General features: G+C 38.6%; 1 protein-coding gene across 9 annotated transcripts; it reads right to left on the reverse strand.

The window, feature by feature from the left end:
• Positions 1–1,252: 1,252 nt before the first annotated feature.
• FBXO38 (F-box protein 38) lies at positions 1,253–27,939 on the reverse strand. 9 transcript variants are annotated; one of them, XM_075509834.1, is made up of 23 exons: positions 27,843–27,902; positions 27,195–27,382; positions 24,969–25,110; positions 23,952–24,085; positions 22,652–22,815; positions 22,094–22,259; positions 21,608–21,745; positions 21,164–21,301; positions 20,640–20,733; positions 20,083–20,213; positions 19,592–19,762; positions 19,194–19,336; positions 18,087–18,309; positions 17,258–17,377; positions 15,952–16,131; positions 13,409–14,128; positions 10,259–10,359; positions 8,482–8,584; positions 7,251–7,417; positions 5,934–6,079; positions 5,002–5,105; positions 4,622–4,735; positions 1,254–3,307 (listed from the first exon to the last, which is right to left on the reverse strand). In XM_075509834.1, the coding sequence occupies exons 3-23, from the start codon at positions 25,094–25,096 to the stop codon at positions 3,129–3,131; spliced, it is 3,564 nt and encodes a 1,187-aa protein (XP_075365949.1). In that variant the 5' UTR covers positions 25,097–25,110; positions 27,195–27,382; positions 27,843–27,902; the 3' UTR covers positions 1,254–3,128. The 9 variants fall into 9 exon arrangements, with proteins under 9 accessions (XP_075365952.1, XP_075365949.1, XP_075365948.1 ...); XM_075509833.1 differs by having other exon boundaries at positions 24,969–25,154; positions 27,843–27,901; XM_075509837.1 differs by lacking the exon at positions 27,195–27,382 and having other exon boundaries at positions 1,253–3,307; positions 22,652–22,739; positions 23,952–24,069; positions 27,843–27,939.
• Positions 27,940–27,986: the final 47 nt, after the last annotated feature.

A 27,986-nucleotide genomic window follows, 5' to 3' on the forward strand; every position in this document is an offset into this window, starting at 1 on the left:
GAGGAGAGGCGCGGGCAGCGCGAGCCGCTCCCGCGGAGCCCCGCGCCGGCAGCCTGGGCGGGCAGCGCCCCCTGCCGGGAGCCGCGCACGAGCAGCCGCCCGGGCCGGCGCTGGGCACCAGCGGGCGCCCAGAGCTCGGCGCCCGCGAACGCCGGGTCACACAGCAGCAGCCACCGCTCACGCCCAGTACTGCCAAAGCAAGCCAGGGGCTGCGCACCCCTGCCGCAGCGCGGAGCAGCGCGAAACCGGTCCGACCGTTTCAGCTGGATTAGACGGGCAAACGATCTTAAAAATTCAAATCGGAGAGCTCAGATACAAATGCTGGTTAGGTTCCGAGTCCTGCAAAGGAGAAGTAACCCTCATGGGAAAAGATTTAGTGTAATGTAAGAATCTCAGAGAGAGCTTAGCACATGAACAACGGGTATATGAATCAAGTTCAGGCTCGTTACCAAGTTTCAGTTCCCTTGCTCTTGCAGATAGTTGTCTGATGTAGTTAACCCTCTTCAGCTGACAAAATCAAGAACAATTTGCAAAAAAACCCACTCATGACTACTGCACGCCCCATCAGCAAATTTGGGCTGTTGTCAGAGCAATCTTTACTATCAACACGCATCCCCTAGCGCAGTGACTCAAGGATCCACAAAAGAAGAAATCAGAAACCCAAATGACAACTGCAACTTTTTGTTCTTCACGGTGCAAAACAAATCAAGACATTTTTGGCCCTTACAACTGGGACAGCTTTTCAACTGGGAGTTGATGCAGTACTGAGCGTGTATGCTTGCCCCTAGCAGAACAGCACTGAAGCCAGTGGCTGGCAAGCAAATTACTGTTTGTACAGCAGCTCCCGCTGAGATGAACTATACCCATTCATGTCCTAGTAATAATTTTTGTGGGGTTTTTTTGTGTGTGTTTTTGTTTTGGTTTTTTAACTAATGAAGGTTGAGCAGGAAAATAATTATTTTCATCTGCTTTGCTCCCTTCCTCAATTTCAGATACTAAACTTAGTTAAGAGAGCAGGTTCCCTGGCCAGATCCCAGATCCAACCTCAATACAATCTCAATTACCCAGAGCTCTCATTAGATGGATACAAAGAATTTAGTCACTACTTTACCACTATGTGTAAAATGGGTGTAATGTTTTAAGAGGTTAAAACTACTGCAAGGTTCTATTGCTTACAGAAATAAATATTGAATATAAATAAGTACATTATTTGTATAAATACTTCTTCAAAAGGCTAAAGATCTCCAGATGGAGATCTGGTGCAATACTCTAGAAATGCAGTAACATTTTCCAGTACATGCTGTATTAAAACGGTAAACGTGATTGAATCAATGACTCAGATTACTTGAAACATGTCTAGGAAGGGTCACAATTACGTTTTGTCTGAACATCATTGAATATATTACCTATGGTTAAATATATTTGTTACAACTAAACCATTAACTTTAATCCTGTGTTAAAGCAAATTTAACAGCATTCATATCATTATCTGGTATTTAGCACTCCACCTCCAATTAGAGTAGAGAGAGCATGTGAGAAAATGCTACTGTACCAAATCTCTTGCTGCTTCCATTAGGCACCATTCTCTTCCTCTTATCTAATATACTTCTAGTTCCGCATTACCTCAAGACTTTCCACAGAGGGACAGATGCAGAGAAAACTAACGCTGGCTTTGCTGTGTTGAAGTTTTGCTTTTTCAATTCTACAGAGCTAAACGTCATAGAAATCCCCATTAGTCATATTTATACCAAAGTCCAAAGAATTAAAATAATTTACAATAATGTGTAAAATTGTATAATGGTATAAACTAATCTGCTCTACAGCTTTTACCACAGTAAGTTAGCAAACCGTCATTTGTCAGACTGGTAACTCTGCAACTTTAAAGAAGCATGAACTATCAAGGCCATAGTTGATCCTATGGCACATCTAAAGGTGCATTTGTGCAGTTACAGCTGCATATGCATGCAGGCAGTTTCACAGCACAGCAAATTAGCCTTTAAGAGGTCTCCCACTCCCACAGGGCACATTACTAACAGCACACAAGCCAGCTAGTTTAATACTAACTTGTGCACTTTTATACCTGTACATTGGACTTGCAGTGAATTTTGGACATATACACAAAACATCTATGGATACTGTGGGAACCAGAGGCATTTTTTATATACAATAAAAACAAGTATTCAGGAGCAAAGAGCAGCAGTATTTACTGACTGTATGTAAAATCTGCATTCATGAGTGAGCATGAATCAGCCTCAAAGCTCACTGTTTGAGTCAGATGGATCCTGTACTGACACAGCTACAACTAAGCAATTACACATCCCTTTTCCTGCCTGTCTTAAGGGAAAATTCAGCTTTCAGCAGTTAGTATGTGCAGATTTATGTTAAAGAGAGTGGAACGAACAATTAGCAACTTATTTTTCATATTACAGAGTCAAATACACCATTAAAATGAAATCTAATGATACAAAGTACTTCAGAACATATCTTCTGTTTCCAAGGTGCTAAATGTGTTTTTTTTTTCTTTCCCAAAAAATGTTTTTTATGAACTCTAGAAACTACCACAGATCACTAGCTTCGCTACTTTTTTTCTGCTTTTGGCCTTCTTTGCAACAGCTGTAGAATAATTCTCTCTCTTTGAAAAATGCACACAAGACACAAAGTTTGTGCTCAACAGGTTTACTCAGACTGGACTCTTAAATGCTCAAGAAAAAGGCACAGATTAAAAGAGACTCTGATGACTCTTTTGAACACAGCAAATGGGATTTTGTTTATAAAAAAAAATACTGCTATGAATTGTATGGGCTGAAAAATTCAAATATTCTTCCCTGTTCCTAATTATTGGCCTTCATTAAAATGGAATTTAAATTAAATTGTATAAACATATGAAATAAAGTCTCAGTATTAGGAAGTTTTTCTTTTGTTTCCTCTATGTACAAATCTTAGTATACAATTTTTACTTTTCATTATACATTTACTACATACTCTTTTCCAAACCGTGTGAGAGCAACTGCGAAGTGTGTGTTTCAAGAAAATGCTTTGCATTCGGAAAGAATCCACCTGCTTTCTTGGCCGGCAGCGCCAATCAGAATTTAGGAAGAGACAGATGATGGGTCAGGGAGGGTATCCACTCAAATGTAATCATCCTCTACTGGTTCACCATTGACATCACAGTAATGGATGAAGATAGCCACCACACGTTGGAATACACCTTTTTTCATCTGGCGCAGTTCAGAGATCTCTTCTCCTATTGTTTCCATACAGATGTCTGCAGACAATTGTCCTTTCCTTCGCGGTGCATAAATAGTAGCTGTGGAAGGCACATAAGAATGAAAACTAGAATCTTTCCTATAAAGAAATTCACAAGCGAATCTGTTTTGCATTAAATGAGATAGTCTTGGAAAACAAAGCAAAAAGAAAAATCTTCCATTGAGCAACCACGTTTAAGGAATATTATTCAAGCAGAAAAGGTATTCTTCCTTCCCCATATTTAAACCTTTTGATAGCTCCAATACTCATTTAATGTACACAAAGTCCATATGTCTGTGAGTGAAGGGAATCCCAGCACATAACAAAGCCTTGCCCCTGAGACTTATCTGACATGCTTTCAGGTTATCCATTTCAGTGATCACTTAAATGTTTTATAAACAAGAGCAATTAAGGATAAAGCAGCAGTCTTTATTTTTTATGGCTTTAACATCATGTTTAATCTAATTACTCTTTTAAATCAAATACATATCAATTTTTTATAATTCAGACTACATACCGAACTACAAGCATTAAGTCTGTGAATCAGTTTCAAATAAAATAAAAATAAAAATCAGAGAAAGGTATAGCCAAAAAAAGATTTCTTCCTCATCCTCTTGAACTTCATCCCCTTGAACTGGAGCTAGATGAGAATATCCAAAATGATGTCAATTAAAAATACCTCTAATGAAGGAGATTCCAAGATTTTCCTAATTAAGCAGTGGCAGAACATATTTTTCCCTGCTGTCAAGCAAGGTTCTTAATTGAGCCCTAGGAACTGCCCACTATAATATTTTATAAGACAAGCTCTTAAATACAAAGAGGCATATCTATCCTAAACTCCACCCCACATCATCTCTGTTCCAGAGTTTTCAAGTCAGTTCTTTCCTCTTTTCTCCCAAGTTTATGGGAGTCTCACTTCTCTTTGCTGGACTCTCTTCAGCCTACCTTAACAACCTTTCATAAAGCAAAGCCAGAGGCAGTAGTCCAGCTGAGCTTTCAGCAGTAATGCCAGTAAACTCCACAGAACATGAATTGCTGGGACTACACATCACAACATTAGTTTTGTGTGTGTTTTAAATGCACTCATTCTTCTGGATATGACAAACCCATCACATTTTTAGGCTAAGCACTAGACTGGCTCTCTGATTTTGTCAGTATTAGGGGTCTCCAGCTGGTCAATACACTGTTGTAGTACTATGGCCCTCTCCTCTGCTGGACCCCCTCCTCATCCAGCTCCCAACACTGCTACAAGTAGTTATTTATAGTCTACCAAAAACAGCATAAGAAAAAACTGAAAAATACAGGAATGCATTGTCAGCTTGGGACCAAGCAACACATTAAAGTTCTTTGAACACATCAAAAAAAGGTTACTCACTTCTCTCATCATCCTCAAAGTCATATCTAGCATAGCTGTTTGGCTCTGCTGTTCTAAGTGATCTCAACCATGGGAAGTCAGTAATCATGGAGTAAGGGGCACCATCCACAATGCCTAGAAGACAGAAAGGATGAGGATACAAAGAGGACAATGTCACTCCTGCAGCATCAGCACTCTTCATCAAGTAAACTTCACTGATATCCCATAGATCAGTCACTCTAATGCAGGAAAAGCACCTCCTCGCTTCAATTCCCCCATTCTGAGCCAAAGGTCCTCCACTTCCCTCACAAGAATTATTATTCATGTCTCTTGTAAATTGCAAAGTTACTTATCTTAGCAAAAGACTGATCATCAGCTTTCAGCTCTCTAAAAACACTCACCTTCTAGAGTGTAAATATCTCGTCCCCAAGGGTACTTAGTGTATTTCTTCAGGTCTTCATCAGTTCGTGTAGCTTCAGGGAAGAACTCATATTTAATAAGCTCTCTAGAGAGAAGGAGGAAGAGATTACAGCCAGTAGTGATAAGAAATATGAAGGCGGGAGGGAGAAAAATCAAATGGGAAATCCTATTGCACAACCTTTCCTTTAATGAGCCTGAATCCATAGAAACACTCCTCCAAGACCCTCACACAAATTCAGCACGCAATCCCTTCACTTTTGAGAGTAACCACAGAGAATATGTACAGTTTAGATGGGAAACCAATTATGCTACCTTTTAAGCATAGCTTTCTATCTGTAAGAAACAATCCAACATAGCTGCAACTAAAGAAAACTTCAAAAGTAAATTTGTTCTCTTAGTCATTTTAATGAAAAATCAGGACAACAAAAACACTGGTTTAAAACAGTTGGATGAGAGCCACTGTACACAATTCCCTGCTGCCGGGCATTTTTGCTCCTCAGTAAGGAGCTGATACTGATTGCACATCATCTTCCCCAGAAACTAACATTATTTCTTGGAGTAAATCGTTTTTTCTCTTTTTTAAGAAACTTGTTTTCAGGTTCTAAGATATTCCTCAGCCATCCTGACTACTTCAATGTTCAATTGCATTACTGCTGGATGGAATAGAACTGGATAATTCTACAGTATTTCTCATATGGTTAGGTTTATTTAATCTACATTTTGTATTAGATACATCTTGACATTGAAATTCTACATTGCACCATCTAGAATTCAACCTTTGCTAGTCAACGAACCTTTTTTTTTTTTAATTTGGCTAACAGAATACAGCAAATCTACACCTTGACTGAAGCTGTAGCTGCTGAATCAGGATCGAATACCTTTTCTGTAAAGTTACTGAAGGGCAAGTACTCACTGGTTGATATTTGCTATTGTGTCCATCCAGCTCCGAATGCGCACCTTATTGCGGACATTAGGTGGGTTACTGAATTCATGAATTATGCAAATGTGGTATGGATAAGGGCCACTAAATATCTTTTGCTCGAGAGTCAATGTGTCAACCTGTGAAAGGCAGCAAAGAAAGACTTGTAACCAAGAGAAACAAAAAGATGTTATTTTAGAGTCATGAGCAGCCATCTACCAAATCCCCTAAATTCTGGAGGAACATGTCCAGTGAAAATAAATTTTAACAGCATACATAATCAAATACATGATTAAGCAGAGTAAAACTTTCCTAGTGCAGCTTTGCCAATGAATCTTCTCAAGTACTGGAATTTGATGGGAAATGTCTATTTTCTGATGTGTTTCACAACTCCAATATATAAGTAAACTTTCATAAAATTACATCATGGTCTAAACTACATTCACTTTCTCAATTTGTCTCTGGCTTGGGGGGAGGTCCCGTCCTCCCCCCACCCCCCTGCCCCCAATAGTCTTATCACTGTCCTCTAAGAGCTAAAGCAAGAGATGTGGTTTCAAAGAAAAGCCGTCTTTTATATCAAATCAGCCTCCCCCTGTTAGTCAGGCAAACCGAGCCAGAAAAAGCATTACTTTGCATGAGAGAAGCAGCACCACAGTATAATACAGAATGCTCTGGTTAGAGTGATAAAGTCGAAAAAACATTCTGGATCTTAAATTAAGCTCTCTTACTTACTTGCCAAATGACCTCAATAACTCATTAAATGTCAGTGCTTACATCTCCTGCACGTAATCTGGGGGAGGAAAGGGTGGTTCCCAGTACCACAACTGTCTTGCAACACTGTTTAGCATCAAAAGAAGATGCAGCTTTCAGCAAAGCAGTATTCAAAACACTAATGGCTGTTACTAAATCTAATAGGACATGGGTTAAAGATTTCAGATACCTATGTCTATGTCATGCCTCTGCTTATATAAAACTACAAGCTGACTTAGTAGCATCTAGGTTCTTGCAGTTACTTTTAGTTATTCAGTTTGGAATGAATTCAATGCATCATTATTTTTTACAGTATCTTCTAATGCAATAAATATTGGAGATGGTAACATTAAGTCTTAACATTCAGTATCATCCAAGTTCCAGATTCTGCAATAAAAGCCTTGATGGGATAAACTTTTAATAAACAAGTTTCTCAGAGTTGTAAATGTTACAATAACACATTTCTTGCATTAATTAAAAAACACACGAAGCCAAGAGTGGTGAAAGAATGCAGGCAGAACTTCAGATCAGTTCATGATTAAATGAAAGTTGGTTGTGTACCTGCTGCATTGGACGAAGATAAATGATCCGGTTTCTTTCCGGTGGCATCCTGAGAATCTGATCCAGAACCTGATCCATGTTTAACTTCTTGCACTGGGCATAGTCAAACCGATTAACAACTGGTGCATTTTCTACTTTTAAGTGTTTCAATACACGGCACCTTGTAGCTATAAATCAGCAAACAAAATTATTAAAAGAAAAGAAATATAATACTGAAAAGACCTTAGGAGCCTCTTGTCAGAGATTTTCAAAGCCGACTATTTCAAAAAAAGGCAAACAAGTAATGTAAGTAACAGACAATTACTGAAGTAGTTTGGATAGCTGGCAACTTAAGTATATTGAAGAAATAGACTAGCTGTTCATTTCTTCCACATTACGATCAAACTTTTAATTTGTGAGCTTGTAAGAAGAGTCCTTTTAAAAGGCCATGTCAAATTTAATCTAACAATAACCTTTTTCTCCCTTTGTTTCCTTTCACAAAGTCCCCTGAAATGGTCTGTGGACTGCCACAATTGAAAACCACTGGCTTCAAAATCAGATCAAATGTAGAGTATTGTGAAGCCACACAATGTAAAATAAAGCGATTTCCTTTCTAGTAACCCTGCTCATGTTACCAAAATTTAGTTAAAAATTAATGTATGTTTTAAGAAGTATTCTGGAATAAATAAATAAATAATTTCTTCATTCCCTGCTATGTAGAGATACCTCATTTCAGAAGAAAACCTATTTAGTGTAGATGTTGCAGAAAACAATAAATGACCTAATGCTTCAAAACAGGAGTAGTCACACAGCCTAGCATGTGAATCTAATGCAGCTTAAGTGCCATAATTTAAAACAGATTTTTATCATGTCAAGGAGGAAAGTATCATCATGTCAGCTAAATAATCCATGGAGGCCGGAAGAAATGAGAGAAAAGACAAGGTACTCTGAAACTCATTTCATCAACTACCAATTATTGTATTATCACTCTTCAATAAACATCTCCTCTTCCTAACTGTCATATAATTTCATCTGTTGATTTTCAGATATTAATCTTTATTAAACCTGTTACAACTTATAAGAACAGAGACATTCAAACTGAGAAGCAGTAATATTTGGTGTTCTAAGCATCAGTCTGACTTGTAGCAAAGCAGCTGATGAATACAAAAATAAACAGTGGACTGACTTTAATTCTTTCAGAGATTTCTAATAATGCCAGATGGAGGAGGTACGCATGACATTAACTACATACCATGTATAAACATCATTTTGGGGCAGTCTTTCAGTACCAAATCTGTTATTCCACAATTGGTCAAGGTGATTCCAACAAGGTTTTTGGATTTCAAAGTCAGTACCTGGTGAAAATTTTTTTAAAAAAGAAATAATCTATGACAGGGTAAAAACAAAGAAAAAAATTAAAATAAACTGAAATTTAAAAGATACTGCCAGATACAGAAGGATATTAACTGGATACTAATCAATATAATACAGCTTCTGTTCGCAACAAATATTTGAGATGACTAGGCTACTGATGGCAATGAGAAAAGACGACTTCCTGCTGATCAGCAACATCACAAAACGCAAAAGAATAACTTCACAAGATTAAAAGAGGAGTCATATCAGAAAGCACAATTTCTGTCAGAAAACCTAAGTATCATTTGTCAGGAACTTCAAACCCTCTACGTTTCAATTTCTATTTTTCAACCATGATGACCAAAATGGCAATTCCATACAGTAACTCTTGTTTAAACAGAGAAAGAAGGTATGGCAGAGAATAATGGTTTGAACTTCCCATACCAATATTTTACCAGCACTACCTCAGAGGAAAACCTCACACAGAGGGTTGAAAATTATATGCATAACTTATTTAATCCTTTATGTCCACTATCAGTGTTAGAAACATAAAGCACCCATCAAGCTCAAGAAACACATAAGTAGAGTCATTTCCAATAGCATGCACACAGGGAGCATGTAATAAGAAAGGATCTTTTTGGGTTTTTATCTGAATTTTTCTAAGTTTTATCACTAAAAATTCTAGCAAAATTTAACAGCCCAAGGATGAAGCTGACCAATTATACAAAGAAGACTAAACAGAGTGCTACTAAAAGAAACACATGAAAGAGAAAAAGGAAGCATTCTGCAATGCGTTCTTTCAGTTCCAGCAATTTAAGCTGTTCCTTGTAACCACAGATAGTTAAAAAAAAATTTAAAAATCACAATACTGTTCTTTCAAAATGGCGTATTTTAAGAAGAAAAATCATGCACCCAAAAATATCTTTCAGGCTAATCACAAAAGCTGTAATGCATCCTAGTAACCAGGAAAATATTATGGGACATATTCACAAAAGCTATCTTAAATTAGTGAGGCTAAGTTCTTCACTGGACAGACAGGGGAAAATAAGCGCAGGCAGGTTCCTCTACAGCAGAACTCAGAAGAGAAGCTTAAGTTAGCTGTTCAGAGTCACCCTCTGAAGCAATCTCATGTTTGGCTAGAATATGAGCCTTGGGTAAACAGTCCCAATACAGTAAGCCAGACCTTGTGATTTCTCCTTCCATGACTGATCTTCACTGCAGAAGAATTAACTCACCATGTTATTTATATACTAAGAGAACCTCCAGCCTGCAAAGTAACAGCTGAGTTACTGTGTCCAGAGGTAATTACATATCCCATGTTTCTTTTAACAGCAGTAGCCTATGCTGTTGTTTCAAAAATAAATGCCAGAGAATAAATTTTTTCCCTGCACATCAAGAAGGACACTGTGGGAAGGCAGGACTTCATGCAGCACTATAGCCGTAAGCATCTGACAAGCTTAAAGTTTAGCTTTAGCTTATACTTTGCTCTTCTCAGGCCAGTCAGAGTATCACTGCACCTAACAGAAATTTCCTGTATATGGTTAAGACCAAAGAGAGCAGCAACATCAGTTGTAACTCATCTAGCTCTAGATGGAATACAAGCTTGTATAATTCCATCATTGTTCATGAGCATCCCCAGATGATAAACCTGTAGCAGGCGAGGAAAAAGACCTTACTTGAACATGATCATCTTCAATAACTGGGTCACTTGTACTTGTGGACTTGTCAGCTGTCCTTTTCCGCTTTGTGGTTTGCCGTGGCTTTGGCTTGGCCACCTCTGGAAACAGAAAACCAGAAAAATCTTTCCTCTGTTTACATTTCAGGAGAACAATAGAGGCATTCCTTAGCTGAAAACGTCCAGTAAGAACGTACATTTCTCTTACATAAGCAGATCAAAATACCTGTCAGGCTTGAAAACACCTATATCTCTTTTCCTTGCATAAAAAACACTTTCGGGTTTGTTGCTCAAAATCATTCATACTAAACAACTTGGGCCAGGGGGGTGGGCTGTTTATAGATGAAAACACAGGAATGTTGAACCTACAAGTTCAACATCACAGAAAGACGTAGAGCCAAAAAAAGAACAGAAGATGAATTGTTAGGTTACACATGGTTCTCTGCAGCAAACAGAACATTCTTGACAAATACAAGAACCAAAATAGTTTTAATGTTTTAAATAGTAGAAATAATCTCAAACTACTTGAAAGTCTGCTCTTTATAACTGTCACTAAGTTTTTCCTAATATTGCAAAGGATGCCCAGGTATAAAATACTTTGATGTTCCCAAGCTGTTTCTTACTCCATTTCATGCACCAGTGACATCGAATTCCTACTTGATTTAAAAGATGAGGCTTTGAAAAGAAATTATGATAGATGACAACACTTACTTCCTACAGTAAGAGGAAAAAAATGCCCTAGAATTAGTTTTCTGTGATTAACAGATCAAAACGAGAAATTATTTTACTAAATTAAGCTTCCTTTGACGTTTTTGTTAAAACATATGGCACGTTCACAAAAGTTTACAATCAAGATAGAAGTGCAAAATATTAGAGGCTATATATGAACTACTCCATGCTACACTACCATTAACATTAAAAAAATATCTCTTTTCTACTTAACATCACCAAATTCCACCAATACATGTAAACTATTAAAACGTGACATTCAGTGGGCCTATGAACTCCAGAATTCAGGCTACTGCTTTAGGGGATCCACAGGCTGAAAGATGTAATATTAAGTACTCAACTTGTGCCACCCATGAATCACCATCCCCAGGGAATTTTTTTTTGACAGTTCCTAGAGTATCTACAGATAGTGAAGTACATCCTAGCTATATTACAGGAATTCAAGGTGTAGCCCAAGGCCAAGAAATCTTTACAGAAGGTTTAACATAACATGCATTTTAAAATATGAAAAGCTTGCTTCACTACAAATGCAAACTAAAACAAGTTTTAAAAACCCCATTTATTACAAGAAAAAGTGTGGCTTACACTTTTACTAAAGTAAAAATGAAAATTACACACTTGAGTCGTCCTTTAGCCAGCTACTGTGTGGTGATAATGCTTTTAAAATTTCACTGTCTTTAATATTTGACTTGTTCCACTGTTTAATATGAGTAAATAATTTAAAGGAAAAAAAAAATACTTCTACTGCCAAACATAGGTTTGTTACAGAAGCCGAAAACCACCATGTCATTTATGCTGGAATAGTAGAAAGCAGTCATATTCAAAGCACATTTTCAGACTATTTATGGAAAAACATTTCCAACTCTGTAACAAAGCATTTTCAGGTTATACTCTAATGAGTTGTATATCCTATTCTAGTGAAGAAAAGCACTGTTAACAGCCAGGCAGAAGAAGCTTCACTGTCCTAGGTATTAAATACAGATTTAAAAGATAAAAATGATACATCCAAGTCTCATATTCTGTCTCAAGCATCAGCTAATATCTGATGCTTCAAAGAGGAAAATAAGTGCATAAAGACAAACATAATCGTATGGAGCTAGGAGAACAGTTCTGACTGTTAGTAAGCTAAATAAAGGAGATACTGAAACATTTTTCTCCACGAGCAGAACAGATCTTTTTCCTGACTAAAAACTGAAACATGAAAACAGAGATACTTTCAGAAAGGTATCCTAATTTAATACTTAGATCTGACTGACTTCACTTCATGTTTTGGTAATGGATGAGGATAGAGAGGAAATACTTTCTTTTGATTTTTGTAGACTAATTACTAGTTATAATAGAGCAAGGTAGAAAACATATATTTTAAATTTAATAGCAAGATCACTTCTTCAATCTGAGATGCATCTAGCTACAGAACAATATCCTAGGTGATTTAGACTTTAACACTTGGGAACATTAAGATAAACTGGAAAGACACTAAGACATACTGTGTTTGAATCATTCCATATTAACAGAGATACAAATTTGCTATCAATCTTTTCTACCTCCAACGCATACAAGTTCAGTAACTAGCACGTTTCATTTTTCAGTTTCATTTTACTCGCCAGATATTCTCAGCAAAGAATCCTGGATATATGAGGTAATTATAAAGCGTGCTATGCCAGACTAAGATGATTATTTTGGAAAGCAATATACTTTGGAAGACACAGCAAGTTCCCCTCTCACATCTATTCTTTTCTCCCAACATTTATGGCTTCATTCCAGCCCTTCAGGACTTTGTTTTTATTTTATTGCTTTGTTTGTTTTACATGATGTGAAGCATTAACCTATTTAATAAAAAGACAAATTTCAACGCGTTTCATCACCACGCCTTATACACTTGGAAGTAGAATCCAATATGCAGGTGCACAAGCTTGGCTCAATTATAATTATGGCTTGCTTTATTGGCTGATAAAGTATCAGTTATTAACTTTTGCCTTCTTGCTAAGATCTGAGCGTACCTGCTGTCTTCTTCCTTTTAAAGGGAGAATTTTAATGGGGGAGACAGTCTTATGTTTCAATGAATAACAGCCTTCACAGGAAGAGAGAAGCTGTCAAAAGAAGTTGCATTTGGTTTTCAAATGAGTAAATCAAACACTGTTTAGTATGTACGGATAACACATACAGAAATACTTGCATGGAGATAAAAGTCACCGGCACTCTTTCAGAGAGATCTATTATTTTACCTGGCTATGGCAGTGAAGTCAGCCATTTCTGTTCCATCAATATTCTGTCCCTTTGACGAACCGCTTAGTTTTAAATTATTAACCAATAAACTTCACATTTAACTTCAGCGTTATGTGTGGGTGTTGCTATTGTTCAATACTGTCTCATGCCAGCGCAGTAGTTTACTCAGAAATTAACATATGCATATAGGTCATACCTGACTCTGACACCAGAGGGACATGGGACAGCTTGCTTCTAGCTCTTGTTAGTGGTCGGCGAGGATACTCTTCTTTATACTCCATCTCACAGCTCCTTCGCTGGGAGCCCGTGCTCTCCTCCTCACTGGCAGGCCCACAGGCATTCCCACTAGTCCTCTCATCACTTGTCTCTCCTGGAGGCCCACAGTTTGGCAGAGTCCTAAGTGCAAAATCTGTCCCAGTGCTATTTGGTCCATTCCTGCAGGCTCCACTCGTGGATGGGCAATCCCCATCGCAACACCCACTAGTCCTCTGTTGTGTGTCCTGTAGCTTGTAGCAGGAACACCTGGAACAAACAGAGCTCTCCTCGGTCTCTCTCTCGCCGGAACCTTCACTTTTACAAGGCGAGCAGACACACTGCCTGGATTCATCTCCAATTGCTGGACTGGTGCCAGCAGAGTGGCTATTAGTTGTCTGTGCACAGTCAGGGCTAGGAGAAACAGCACTACAGGAGCTGGATGTTCCCGTTGATCCTGTAACGTTACTGCAACCTGGGTAAGAATCTTTGCTTTTGTTCCTTTCGGGCATGTCACTTGCTGCTTTCATGTCTGCTTTAATCTGCTCACTTGTTACTTGACAACCTTTCTCACAGCTGCTTTCCTCGGTATGAAACTGCTTTGTCTGGCCCACTTGGCTGGCACTACATCTTTTCCGCAGTGGTGTCTTGCCTTTACCGCTCACTGGAAGAGTTAAGAGAGAGAGAACAATGAGACAATCTAATATGCAGTTTAAATAAATGCTAAGTCCTACTCGGTTAGAGACTACTTAAAACAGAAGGCAGCCTAGAGGCCAATGACAAATCTTGTCAGGACCATGCTGCTATTCACATGTTATGGGAATTAATAATATTTCTAGCAGTTGCTGAATCTCTATAATGTCTTGCAACTATTTTTGTAGTGATGTGCTGGACCGTTTGTCAGTAAGTGAGATACATATTTGCCAGAGAGGCTAATATTTTCACAAAGCAGCTAACTGGTTAAAAAGGCCAAAGCACAAAAACATGAAAAACACACTGATAATAGGCTTCTGTTTTCTTAAATATGAGGAATAAATCTGAGGAATTAAATAGTAACATAGATAGGACTAAAGTTTATCCTTTCAATAGCAATCCTTAGCTCCCCCTCCTGGGTATGGAAAGTGGTGTCAATAGGTAACAGTAGTCTCAGTTTACAGAAGAATAAAAAACCATAGTGAATAGTGTACAAATCACAACTGGAAGTCAATGTCTACTGTCATAATCCTCCCAGCTAATTACACTAAACCAAGCTTGAAAAAACATTATTGGCACTACAAAAGTTTATGCAAATTGTCTCCAAACACACGTTATTTCAACCCTCAAAGTAGAACTGACATCTGTGCTATAAGCACAGCACTCTACAGATTTCCAAGTTGAAACTACCAGTCTTGTTGAAATGTACTAAAATGACAGGTGGGCTGATGTGTAGGGAGTATGCTAGTTACAATAGGAAGATATTTGATCCATTACAGCTTTGATATGTCCTAGGCTTTGCGGAAATTAAAACCAGTACTAGACCAGTACATTTCTCAGTCCTTCACAATGCAGGATTTTTATGTTAACTGCTTAGCTAAATATTCATTAAGGCTTAATACCACATGTACTTCATCTGTCAATTACTTATAGATTACAATTCGACTTCAACTTCCTCCCTTCTTGCGTATGTATGAAACTACTTCACTTAGAATACAAACTACAGGAAATACCACGTCATCTCTGTTGCTGGAAATGCCATACATCATACGGCATCAGACCCAGGGCTCAGACTTGGTGCCACAGATGTGCAGCTTACAGCTGTAAACTCAAAAGACAGGGAATGTCCTTTCCTACGTCTCTCTATAGTTGTCATACTACCATGAAGTTCTAGGCCTCTGACTCTGAATGAGTCATAATAATATATATACTACTGCTACTAATATATATACACATACACACATGCTATAATAGTAAGTGTTGTTCAGAAGTGAAGAAAGTACTGAACATCACCCTGAGAATTCTAACTAACCTCCAAAGCTCCCATCAAAGTAAAGTTGATCTTAAAGTGACCCCTTCAGGACACTCCCACAGGGCCCCCATGAACCAAAAGATGGCTACAACTCTTATGCATTTGCCCCAACAGTCACATTTTGTTTCAGCAGCAGTGCTTTGACAGATGAATCATACAGACAACATAGCTGCAAATTTGGCTTCATAGACATGATAAATTCTGTGCACTTGGAAATCCAAAAGAGGAGCTGCAGGTTCCTGCATGCAAAGCAGTGCAGCACCGCTATTTTTGTGTTTCTGTACAGTGCCTATGTAATTGGGAGCTCAGAGAGATGCGCCCTTACACCTCCATTCTAGATTTATAACAGGAAGAAAAGAACAGGGGGCAAACAAAAGAGCATGCCTTTTACAAAGCTAGAAATAAAACGGAACAAGATGAAAAGACTGAAGCTTAAGAATAAATTTTGCTTAACAGTGCCCAGGAACCCATCTGTTCCCCACCTGAAGGTTCTCTAGTTTCCACTGGATCTCTGCTTTTCTCTTCTCCATCTGAGTAATTCTGTGCAATGCTGTTAGAGATGCAGGCTCTTGAAGTCCCCATGTTTTCTTCCTCATCCTCACTGTCTGAATCATGGACTGTAATAGGTGCTGCTTTTACAACAGGCTGAATACCACTTGGTCCTGAAAACAGTAGAAGAATGCCAACAGTTCATGTAAAAATAAGCCAAGCACGGATTAAAGGGCTGAAGAACTTTTAGAACTGCGTGAAAAAATGACAAGAGATTAATTTGGTTCAATTTAGCCACCCATTCTATGGCTCTCATTAAAATCCAAATACAAGAAGAGCAAAACACTGCATTTCAGCATTAAGGCATTCTAGTTTGGAAGGGGAAGAGTGTCACAATGTAAGACAAAACATAGGTTTTCTGTAACGTTTCTTTGCTTCAGAACAGCTTAAATCTTCTTCCACAATAGTACGAGTAACTGCACAACTACGTATTATAATCAGTCCCTGAAACCTCCACCACAAAGACAGAAATGTCCGTCAGAACACCTGCAATTATCCTTCTAAATCCCACCAGTAGAAATGGGAAGGAGAAGCATGAATTATAAATGTATAAATGTGCTTCAGTATAAATGTGCTTTTTTAGTTACCTCTCTTGGCTACTAACCAAAGGCATTAGCCAGTCATGACTTATCTGCCTGTCAATAACACAAGAAATGAACATGAAGTTAAATAACATTTTCAGGAGTTATCTTGAAAAAGTGAACAGATCCAGCATACATGTATGTTACTTCATGTTGTTGGCATATTTAGTAGAAAACTATGTTGTCCAGCAAATAGTGCCTAGAAAAGAAATCAAGACTGCCTTACGTCACTAATGTGTGTCACTAATGTTGTCACTAACACAAATTAAATTAACACTGGAACAAGTTGTTCTGGCTTGAAAAAAAGCAGAAAAAAAGAATCCACATGCTGCAGTAAAAGAAGTAAGGCCATTAACACCAACATCGGAACACGACAAGCTCATTCAGGCCTTCTAAGTCTTTTATTATACTGGGCACAAAAATAAGGCTTTAAGATCAAGATATTTTACTCCATATGCAAAAGAAAACTGGGGACTGTAAAACAGACTTTAAGACAGAATAGATTTCTTCACAGAAGTAAGCTGTGCTAGCATCATTATTCCAAACACACCAGACAATCCAGCTAAAGAAAACGATCCAAAACCAGACCTATAGTGAAAAATTTAACCCCTTAAGAAGGAGATACCAAAAAATAATTTATTTCCAAAACCAGAGTTACCTGCTTGCTCTTCGTCTACCTCCATAGGAACAACAGCCTGGCTGTGAGCCGGGAGCTCATTCTGATCCTGCCCAGCAGCCATCCCTTCTTCCTGTGCCACCTCCTCCATCTCATTCAGGGCTGAAAAGATTAAGATAAGGTTAAGAAGAGGAAACAGAAGGAACAGAGCCCATAAGCATAGGAGGAATTCAACCGGCACCCATAGAGAGTCAAAGAATTCTCAAGAAATAAGTAATAGCTGCCTTGATTCCTTCAGTGAGTCTCTAAGTTGCACAAAGTCTCTCACAGATTTGTTCTACATCTCTTTAGCCAAAGGCCCAGCCTAACTTTTGGTGTTTACTTCTCCCAAATTTTCCACTCCTCCTCAAAAGCCTTGTTCTACTGCAGTGAGCAGCATAACCAGGATTTACATATTCATTCCCTCCTATGACTTCTGCCTTTGCTGGGAAAGTTTAAAAATATACCACCTGACACTGTGATGTAGTCCCGCTCTGACTAGAGGAACCTAGAAAACGCCTCACACTTCCACAGATGAGTATCACACTGAAACTCTACATTGCTAACATCTGTACTGACATATATAATCTGTACTGACATATATAACTGAATTGTAATGTGCCTGTAACAGCTATTAGATACAGTACAAAGATAGCTTTTATCACACAGGTATCAGAGATGTGCAGACAGCCCTCTGAGAAGATTAAAGTTACACACCAGGAACTGAAAGAGCAACAAGCTTTCAATGTATATTCATATCTTCTCTAGGACCCTACGTTACGTGGCAATGCAAATAATCACTCCCTACAAAGGTTCACAAAGATCAGATTACCCTCAGCTGCAATCTGCTGCTCTTCAGCTTGACCATCTTGCCGCAGCTCATTCTCCTCATTCTGGTCATTTGGGTGTTGGTGATTGTTGTGGTGGATGTTTGGATTATTGTTATTCTGGTGGTTATTGTTGTTGTCATTGTCATTGTTAGAGTTCTGATTACTGACTAGGGCAGATGAGACACCAATTCCTGTGCCTGCACTCAGGCCCACACGAGCACAACCCTGAAAAAAAGAGCAACTATTAAGATTTGAAAACACAGACACATTATCTCAAGAACATATCCTAATGCCAACAGAAAAAGCATTCTGTCAGTAGTATCTGGGATAGCAGAACAATATGCATGTGAAGAACAGGGAAATTGTCCCTAATACTTCCTTATGCTACACATTGCGGAGGTCCATCTTAAGTTTAGCAACCCAGAAAACTCATACTCTGTTAAACTCCTAATGAAAGGGAACTCCACAAAGCATATAATCTTACTTTATTATATTGTATTTCATTTGCTATGAGATCATATTACATCAATACAAATAGCAGATTATATAGACTTCCCAGAACACAGTAGCCTCAAGACAGAATTAATGATCAAAGAAAACAGTTTTTTACATAGGCAGTTTTCATTACATTACAACAGCTGTTACAAAGATTTGTGTTACAGTGTGGGGGAGGGGACAACATGTAGAAATAAAATTCCTAAGCTTTGAAAGCGCTCTAACAGGGGAACAGTACCCCTATTTCACCCACTACAAAATCATAAAAACCCCTTAGCATTGTAAACAGATCCCTGAGTGAAAAAAAATCATATAAAAAGTAGCAGCAAAATAAAGTAGCAGCAGAGACCTCAACAGAAACACAGAATCAATGTGAGTCTTATTTCCTGGTCACATATTCATACAAGATCATACCTTGCCACTGCTCCCATCTGCAAAAGCAGCATCATTCTCCCTAACATACCATGACAATAGCAACTGCAAACCAAAGTAATTTATTTACCAAGCTATTTAATTAATTACAACTTTTAAAAGAATGCATAACAGCTGGAGCCCACCATATTTCCAATGAGCTGGCAACAATAAAAAGCAAAACCATTCCCCGAAAGACTCACCTTAGGAGGTTCACGGAACATCTGGTCCAGAGAAATAAATTCTAAGCTTGGCAATAACTCAATGAACTGACTAAAAGAGTCTAGCTTTATGGCATGGCATCGCACCAGGGTGAGGTCAACCAGTCGGGTCCACCTTGAATGATCTGCAGAAGAGAAGAAATGCATTTCTTGAAGGATTCCTATCTCACTTATTTTTCATTATACCCTTTTCAGATTTGAGAGTAAGCATCTTCTGTATCTCCATTCTGACTGTTACCAGCATCATTATGGTTCCAAACCAACCATCCTCTACTGTACTTACTAAGAAATACAACAAGCAATACTGTGAGCAGAAGAATTCTGTTTTAATATCACAGCAATTCATATAATATCTCTAAAATTTCAAAGGTGTGCAATACCTGTGATCCAATTATTTGGGTTATGTAGATGTGGGCAGTTGTAAATGACCAGATACTTGATGCAAGAAAAAACTTCATTTACAGCTTTCATACCAATATCTGTAATAATTCCTGGATTTTCAACCACATCAGCCAAGCCGTACTTCACCAAGTCTCCATTCGTCATTTTACCTATGAAAAAGATAGTAGCAAATACAGCAGTAAATTTCAGAAACTTGCCTTTTATAGCACGGTTTTCTAACTCTCTCTTTTAGTCCAATTTGGCAAAATGGATCAGATTATCACTTCAGTTCAATAAAGCTGAGACTTTCCCAATTTCAGTAAGAGTTTCAGGAAGTGAAGAAAAACATATTTGGCTGTATGAGATCAGCAGCCGCAATATGGGTACTTTAATATTCTTTTTAATCACTCTTAGAAAATTATTGAAAACACATCAACTTATTTAATCCTTATATTTGTCAAATAATTTATGTATATAAAAAGTGTCATACACTGTAGTAAAAACTCATCAACATATCCCAGATGAAGAGTTTCAAACTGTGGAAATTCCAGCTCAGCCATCTTCAAAGCAGAAAAAACACCGTCTTTGGTCAAGGAAGGCTGGATCCGCACTTCATGCAACCTGAATGCAATTAAGAATTGTTCTTATCAAAAGGCATGCCAAAACACAATTGCCATAGAAACTACTCAAGAAGATGCCCTCTCGTAATAAAATGAAAATATTCTTTCAACAATGGCAGGATTAAGAGCATATTTGTTGTATCTTTATGGCAGTATTTGGCAGTTACGTAGCAATATAGTTGTGAGACTAACACCACCACACTTTTCAGATATAGGTCTATGAAGAAGGCTTATGACACAAAGTGATTCAGAAACAGACATAACTCCAGTTATTTTAGCCACAGAATACTCTTGTCATGTAAAATTTAAATGTTTATTCCTTAAATTTTTGAAGGTTGTTCTGCTTCTTCACGTTCTTGGACTTCATTACCAAGATACTTATTTTGAAAAAGGAGAAGGGGGAAAAGAAAGATCTAAAGGCCCATACCTTCGTGCAGCAGTTATGATGAGGTAGCCAAGATCCACTTCAAGTGCATTCTTGCAAGCTCCCAGAACTATAGTGTGCAAATTCCTAAAACCACCTGAGAAATAAAAAAAATTCTTTCACTTCAGTCACAGATCACAACCTTAAGCCTTATACGTTTCCACCAGTGTTGTCTTGACAACTGAATTAACAAAACACATCTTTTTTAGCAAATCAATAAAACACATATTTGCACCCAACTCCCCTCCACAGAACTAGTAGGTGCTAGTTCTACTCACCACCAAATGCAACTGAAATGTTAGCTTATCAGTCAAGAGTTAAGTGCAGTTAAAAGATCAAAACAATGCTCAATACAGAGCTATATTTAGCACCATAACTATAGTTCCAAACTTGATACCTTTAAAATAATAATCAAGAAAGGATATGCTACAGACAAAGAAGCTAAGCTTCACATACCTCCAGTATTTGCTAATATTTTTATTTATTTGTTTGTTTGTTTTAAGTATGACGGATAAGAAGTTTCATACCTGATCTCCAGCTATCTTCTACCACATGCTGGATAAGTCCTCCAAGAAATGGAACACGAACCAGTTCTAAATGCTCCAAGTTTCGAGCAGAAGCCAGGCCTGTCACTAGGGGAACATACTTCAAAGAATTTGTGGGTCCTACGTAGAACAAACCAATATAGACAAAGAAGGTTGTTCACTCAACAACATTGAACCATCATGTTAAAGAATTAAAAAATGTCCGCATATATCCATCTAGATCAGGAAGTCAACAGAACTACATAGCACCAAATAATGGACAGGGGAGGGATACATCTCCATCCAACACCATGAATAAAACAGTAACTGTTTTCAGAATCTTGTATTCTAAGACTTCCATTTACAGTTGGTGCCTATGCAGCTTTAAAAGAATTAGTAGAGTTCCTACATGCTAAAACATCCCCTCCATATATGAATCCCTCTTACCGGCACAGTTCCTCATGACAAAAGTGCGTAAGCTGATACAAAGGAAATCTTTAAAAGGCTGTGGTTTGGTGAGTCTCACCCACTTCAAATAAAGGTGCCTCAGCATTGGGATACAAGGAATCTCAGGGACATTCACCCCTAATAATACATAAACAAAATAAACACTTTAAACAAGCTTTAAACTATAAACTCTAGGATACATTTCTTTGGATTAACATTCTGGCTTTAAAAATGAAGTCTTGTCTTTGCTATGTGGCATGTGAGAAAAGCTGTAAACTTTTTAAAAACAAGTTCTTCACCTCAGTTTGTCAAAACAGTTTTTTAGAATTTGCCCTTCGGACCTGCTATCATATATACAGCAACTAATATTTAAAAAATGCCACATGCCAAATTCCCTCTCTTAAAAAGAATTACAATCTTGCAGAGTTTCAAAGCCTTTAAATTCATCTGTGTTGAAGCCAACTATTTCACCATTACCACACTTACCTACTAAGTGCAAAGTCTGAATTTTAGCTCCTATAGGAATTTTCAGCTTATTCTCAGGAGGAATTGGAAAAGCACCGTTACGATTACGAAACTTCCCTAAAATGTGAACTTGTGGCATGTATGTCCAAATAGCTTCCACCAGCTCTAAATGAGAGGTCTCAACACCCTGGATAAAAGGAAGCAAAACAAATGCTCTAACACCAGTTCAAGCAACAATATCCTCTTAACTTCTCAAGAACACACTATACATAATGCAATGTGTTATTTCACTTTAAATTTGTAGCAAGATTTGTCTTTTTAAAAGCAGAGGAATCAGAGTTTTAATTCATTTCTGGACTTAAGAGCACCTGTGATTCCCACTGGTGCAACTAAAAATAGTAGTCATCTGCAAATATGGTCACACTTAACTGCTACTCTGTACAGCCAGATCTGAATACAAAGCCCAGGTCTGAACACGAAGCCCTGTAAGCAATGAGTCCCTGCCACATTTCTTCTGCTCTGTTAACATGCATCATCTCAGCTGCTGAAGGAGGTTCTCTCTCGAGTCTAACCACTCACCAGCAGATTTGGACAGGCCTGCAAAGCCTCTAAAACTCCAGGAATGCTGAAAGCTTCATGGCCACGGACTCTGCGTCTTTCAAGATACCTGGGATGAAGACCATAAAGTTGTTCAATGTCTGGCATCTTCCTCAGCAGCGTTAGGAAACTGGAATCGGTGAAACCTAAGATGACAGCAACAGATTTGGTATTTGTGTGACAGCAGACACCTAGCTGTAAAGGGAAAGCCAAATACATTGTTCTCTTTACATGGTAGTATAAATTCTACAATGTCGAAAGATGTACTCAGTGAAGCAATAGCTTGTCTTCTACTTCCAGATTCTAGAAATCATGACCTAAATACTCTTCTGCCTTAAATTTTGCAGGCTTGCTATAGGTTTCCTTCAGTGGAGTTGCATGGCTACAGGGTTAACTTTCTCCCTTCTCAGATGAAGCACCTCTGCAGACTGTTAGGCTTTGTGTCTCTGTCTTTCCTGGAATTCCATTTATCAACTACATGGCTTAAAAATGCCCAGCTAGACCAGTTATATGCAGTTCTTCTCTATTCACTACAGCTCACAGTTCTCAAAGAAATAAGACAGTTTCTTAAAGCAAAGGATTATTTTATTCTAAGATAAGACAACACATAAAAAGGATTTTAAACTAGTAAGTTACCTGTATTTACATCTATCTTAGGTTAGGTCTAACCATCTACCTGATATCAGCCCTAATAAATCTAACTCTGCAGACCCTCTGACTTTTAGAATTCGCTCATTTTAGCTCTCTCCCCCAACAAATCCCAGCAGTGTAATTTAAATCCAACAGAAATCCTAATACTCACAGGGTTGACCTAGGTTGCCAAATTTATCTATTGATCTGAAGATGGCTTGAGGTGGGACATCAAAACTTATTTATTCTTACATTGTTAAGTGTTGGCAGATGAGTTGTTCTCTCATTCCATTGTATTTTTTCCTGCCTGCATGCAAACAGCCTCTTCTTGGATTAACCCTTGGATTAACTCCCTTACAATAATCAGACAAACACAGATTGTATTTACAGATTGCTACAGAGAATCCCCGTTTCTGCTACAATAATATCCAATACACACACACACACATACATATACACAGATAAATTTTCCAAACCACGTACTCAAGGAAGCCACCCAAATCTCACATAAGTCAAAAGGAATTAAACATCTAACTCCTTTTACTGCTTTTGAAAATTTACCCTGCCTATGTCATTATAAATATCAGGATAGCACAGACAGTTTTGCTCAATACCACTTTAATGCCATATCTTGAGTGAGTGCGTTACTCACCAGTGGGCATATATTCCCACCAACGGCCTGCACATAGATCCACAACCTTCACTACTCGCAGATAAAGAGTGACTGCTTCCTTCAGCTTCCTGGACAGGCATTCCATGCACATGATATCCTGTAAGGGAAGGTACCTTTGGGAGAGGAAAAAACACCCCTCTGATTTATCAAAGGTGGATCCTTTTCAACTTTTTCCAAACTAAAGAACATCCCAAGCATGACTACACAAATTCATATATTTCTAGCACCTAATAACATTAATTCAAACAGAATTTTCAGACCGTACTCTAATAAAGTGTGAAATTTTGCTAAGCAGAATGACTCACCAATTTTTAACACCGAATATAGGATATTTAAAGTACAAATATAATATTAAAATGGAGAGATGCTTTAGTTCTCTAATAAATACTGCTGACCAAACCATTTGCCACAATAGTTTCTACGTGGTTTAATTAAAGGTACTTTCATTTTCTAGTACACACAAGCATGCTCAATTTGCAAATATTTTGGAGAGCTACTGTTTTTAAAGAACTTGTCAGTAAGACATTATGTTTTGAATATAATAGGCATGAGCGAACATCTTGGAGCAGGACCATGCTATAGGGAAGATTATATCCTCATCCAAGTTCCCTTCCGCACACTATGAAGCAGATGTAACAATTTCAAAACATGCACCTCAACTATGTAATACCCGAGACACATTTCTGCACTGAAAGCAATATTTAAACACTTGTTACCACACACTGGTGAACAGAATTAAATCACTTATTTATTTCTTCTTCCTTCTACCATTCATGACATTCACATAAATTAATTTTCAAAGTATCCAAATGAATTCTGGAACTGAAAAAACATTTTTCACCCCTTTCTATCCAGTTTTTATCCACCAGTTCACTCGTGGTACATCTACACTTTCTGAATACTATGTGACACAAGCATCAATGCAAGTAAGATTGGGAAAAAAATAGAAAACAATACAACAATAAACAATAAATTGACTTCTGACAAGCTGCTCACCTAAAGATGTGGCAAAGCACTTCATGAGAGAGTTGGTTCATGTAATCTTTTGGCTCATCAGTTTTGGCAGACTCAGAGCCTTCCCTGTTCACTGAGCATGGTTTCACATTTTTCCGCCGGGGACCCATATTTGCAACGATTTCTGATTAAAGGAAACGTTCACAAAGTTATGCAAATTCAGTGTAACTGAAAGAGAAAAGGGACAGAGAACAGAGGAGGACACACCAGTTAAGCTTTGTTTACAGAAAAACCCAGCAAAATCTGCCAATAAACACAAGCTCCAGTACAGCTGAACTGAGTTAACTAAGAAATAGAAAAATTCTTCCAACAAGTTATAGTTTGCCTTATACATGAGGTCTCAGACATAACCTGACTATTATTAGAAAAACTAGGAAGTCCCTTTGAGCTAAGGGAAACTGACGAAGAGGAAAATCACCACAGGTTTAATAAGAGATGAATTCTTTTGTGTGAATAAAACGTCTTCAGAAATACCATCCACACACTAGTTGATCAAGACAAATCACACAAAAGCTGTACAGAGACTACAGAGGTTACCAAGCAAATACCAACTAGACACGTTCTAGTGAAACAGAAAGCCCAAAGCCTCTGTCTAGCAGAAAAAGAAATAATTTTCCTTTTAGAAAAAATGGGCTGTTACTGATCATTCCCAAAAAATCCCCTATTAAAGGTCCTCCAACTAGCTCTTCCTGAAGGTTAGAATACCAAATAAAACATTCAGATCACTTAGTTAAAGATCAAAACCCCAGAAAAACTGAAAGACCTTGCCTCAGTAGCAATGTGCAGGATATCCTCTCCTCTTTCCCTTTACTGAATTAATGGGTTCATGTCTACATTGTTCCTGCAGCACATATACAGGGCACAGAAGGACTGAAATAACAATAATATATGTTTCATTTAAAAAACATACAAATTGATTACAAGAAGTAACTAAAATAAGTATGAAACTAATGGTAACATTAGAATAACTGCATTAACACCTCATGCAGATGAACAACATGAGAAATGTCTTCACTACTGCTATTTAGCTGAGGAATGCTTTCTGGTAAGTAGGGTAAAGCATCATTAACTCAGTAAACCTGTTTAACAGGTTGAATACCAAAATTCAGTGGTTGAGGAGAAACAACTTTAAAAAAAGACAGATTTTGGAAAACTTATCAGACATGTGTCTGTTATGGCATTCACTATGATGTAAATATACCACAGTATTTGCTTCACATTATGTGGAAGTGGCAAATGAGAAGAAAAACAAAGTACCTCATGGAAATGAAAAAGAAAAATTTTGCCTTCTTCAACACAAATAATTTATATGCTGGCACAAAATTTGAAATATTGATAGCTTCACTGTGATCTAATTATTGCAAAACATGTGCTTTCACACATTTTTGTATGCATTTTAAATTAACAACTGTATGTTGTCATAATTAATTTTATTTAAAATGTGGATAGTAAAATAACTAAATTAGCACCTTCTGCCCATGAATAGCATGAAACGTATCTCTACTCCTTTGGATTGGCTGGGACTTCTCCAGCCAAAGCTAAAGACACCGAGTTTGTTGCCTGTACGCATACTACCTTTCTTTTTGGTGCACACTGGAAGGGTTTAGTATGTTCGTAATACTGCACTGTAATGTTGTTCAACTTCATGAAGCTGAAAATTGACTTCAAACTACTTATGAGACTGGACTCCAATGAAAACAAGTATTACACGGATTCCCAGTGAATGTCACCTGATGACTCAATTTGAATAGAGGGTAGGATACAACGTAAAAAATTCTAGATTGATGCAGACACATGATGGAGTACCATACAGCAGTATTTAAAGGACAGCATTAAAAGGACAGTGATGTAAGCTAAGAGAAACAAAGATATTAACAAACAGACCAGCGTACCGGGAAAGAGTCTGAAAGAATCCTGTAAAATTTAAATGCAATGAGCACAACCTGCCCTCTGAGTCTGGGCTGTAGTTTAGCTTGGCTCCTGCCATTAAGTAAAAGGGAAAAAGAATGACCTAGTCTCTTATGAGGCAGCAGTTTCTGCAAAATACGTTCTCCTCCTGATACTATTTTGAGCTAACATGTGCAGCTTTAACATTCTACGTTAGGAAGCTGACCCCATTTACAAAAAACAAAACAAAACAAACCCAAAAAACCTCTTCAGATATTTAATAAAGCTGATAAAACAGAGTTTTGCTCTCCGCAACTCAACTGATTCACGAGAGTCTTTGTATGAAACAACAGCTTGATGTGTTATCTTCTCGATTAGTAACTACTAGACTGAACTACAGAAGCCACGGGGAGACCCGCACCGCCCCGCAGAAACGACCGCTTTAGAGAAAAACGCGGAGAGAGCAGCTAGGGACGGTCTGGCAAGCGCTAATTTGAGAGGGGTGTCTCCTTATGGGGAAGGGGAAAAAAAAAAAAAAAAAGAACAAGTTTATTTTTGCTTGGATAAGCGATATAAAAGCAGGTTTCCCCACAGCCCTCTTCCCTGCAGTCGGCCAAACGCCGCCGTTCCCTCAGCGGGGGGGGGAGGGGGAGGGGGGGGCGCGGCGGCAGCCGCCCCTAACGCGGCATCTCAGGGCTTCCCCCTCTCCCCCGCAGCGGCAGAAAGGAGAGCAGTTTTCCTCGGGGCCTGTCACACCCGGGAACGACCCTCACCGGCCCCAGACCGGGCCGCCCCGAGGCCCCAGTGACGGGCAACGACAGCCCCGGCCGGCGAAGGGGCACAGCGGCACCGCTCCGCCGCACCAAGCCCACCCGCCGCGAGAGGACGGCGGGCGGCAGCCTCCGGGTCACCAAGCCCCGCCGTACCCTCGCCGGCTCAGCCCCCTGCCGCCGGCCCGTGGCTCCTTACCTGCCCCTCAGCGCCGCCCTGTTATTGTGGCCGCGGGGGGAGGGTTAACCCCGGCAGCCGCTTCCTGCGCGTCCCCTTCCGCCAGCGCCCCCGCGCTTCCGGTCCCACTTCCGGCGCCGGCGGGGGGCGGAGCCGGGGTGCCCC

Source organism: Mycteria americana, chromosome 8, assembly GCF_035582795.1.
Source record: "Mycteria americana isolate JAX WOST 10 ecotype Jacksonville Zoo and Gardens chromosome 8, USCA_MyAme_1.0, whole genome shotgun sequence".
Classification (NCBI taxonomy): Eukaryota; Metazoa; Chordata; class Aves; order Ciconiiformes; family Ciconiidae; genus Mycteria; species Mycteria americana.

Coding starts and splice junctions, on each gene's coding strand:
- FBXO38 (XM_075509832.1), bottom strand. CDS start 25,096: ATGGGTCCCCGGCGGAAAAATGTGAAACCATGCTCAGTGAACAGGGAA. Junction 24,086..24,968: donor GTGCTTTGCCACATCTTTAG/GTGAGCAGCTTG, acceptor CCTCTCCCAAAG/GTACCTTCCCTTACAGGATA. Junction 4,736..5,001: donor AGATATTTACACTCTAGAAG/GTGAGTGTTTTT, acceptor TCTGTCTTCTAG/GCATTGTGGATGGTGCCCCT.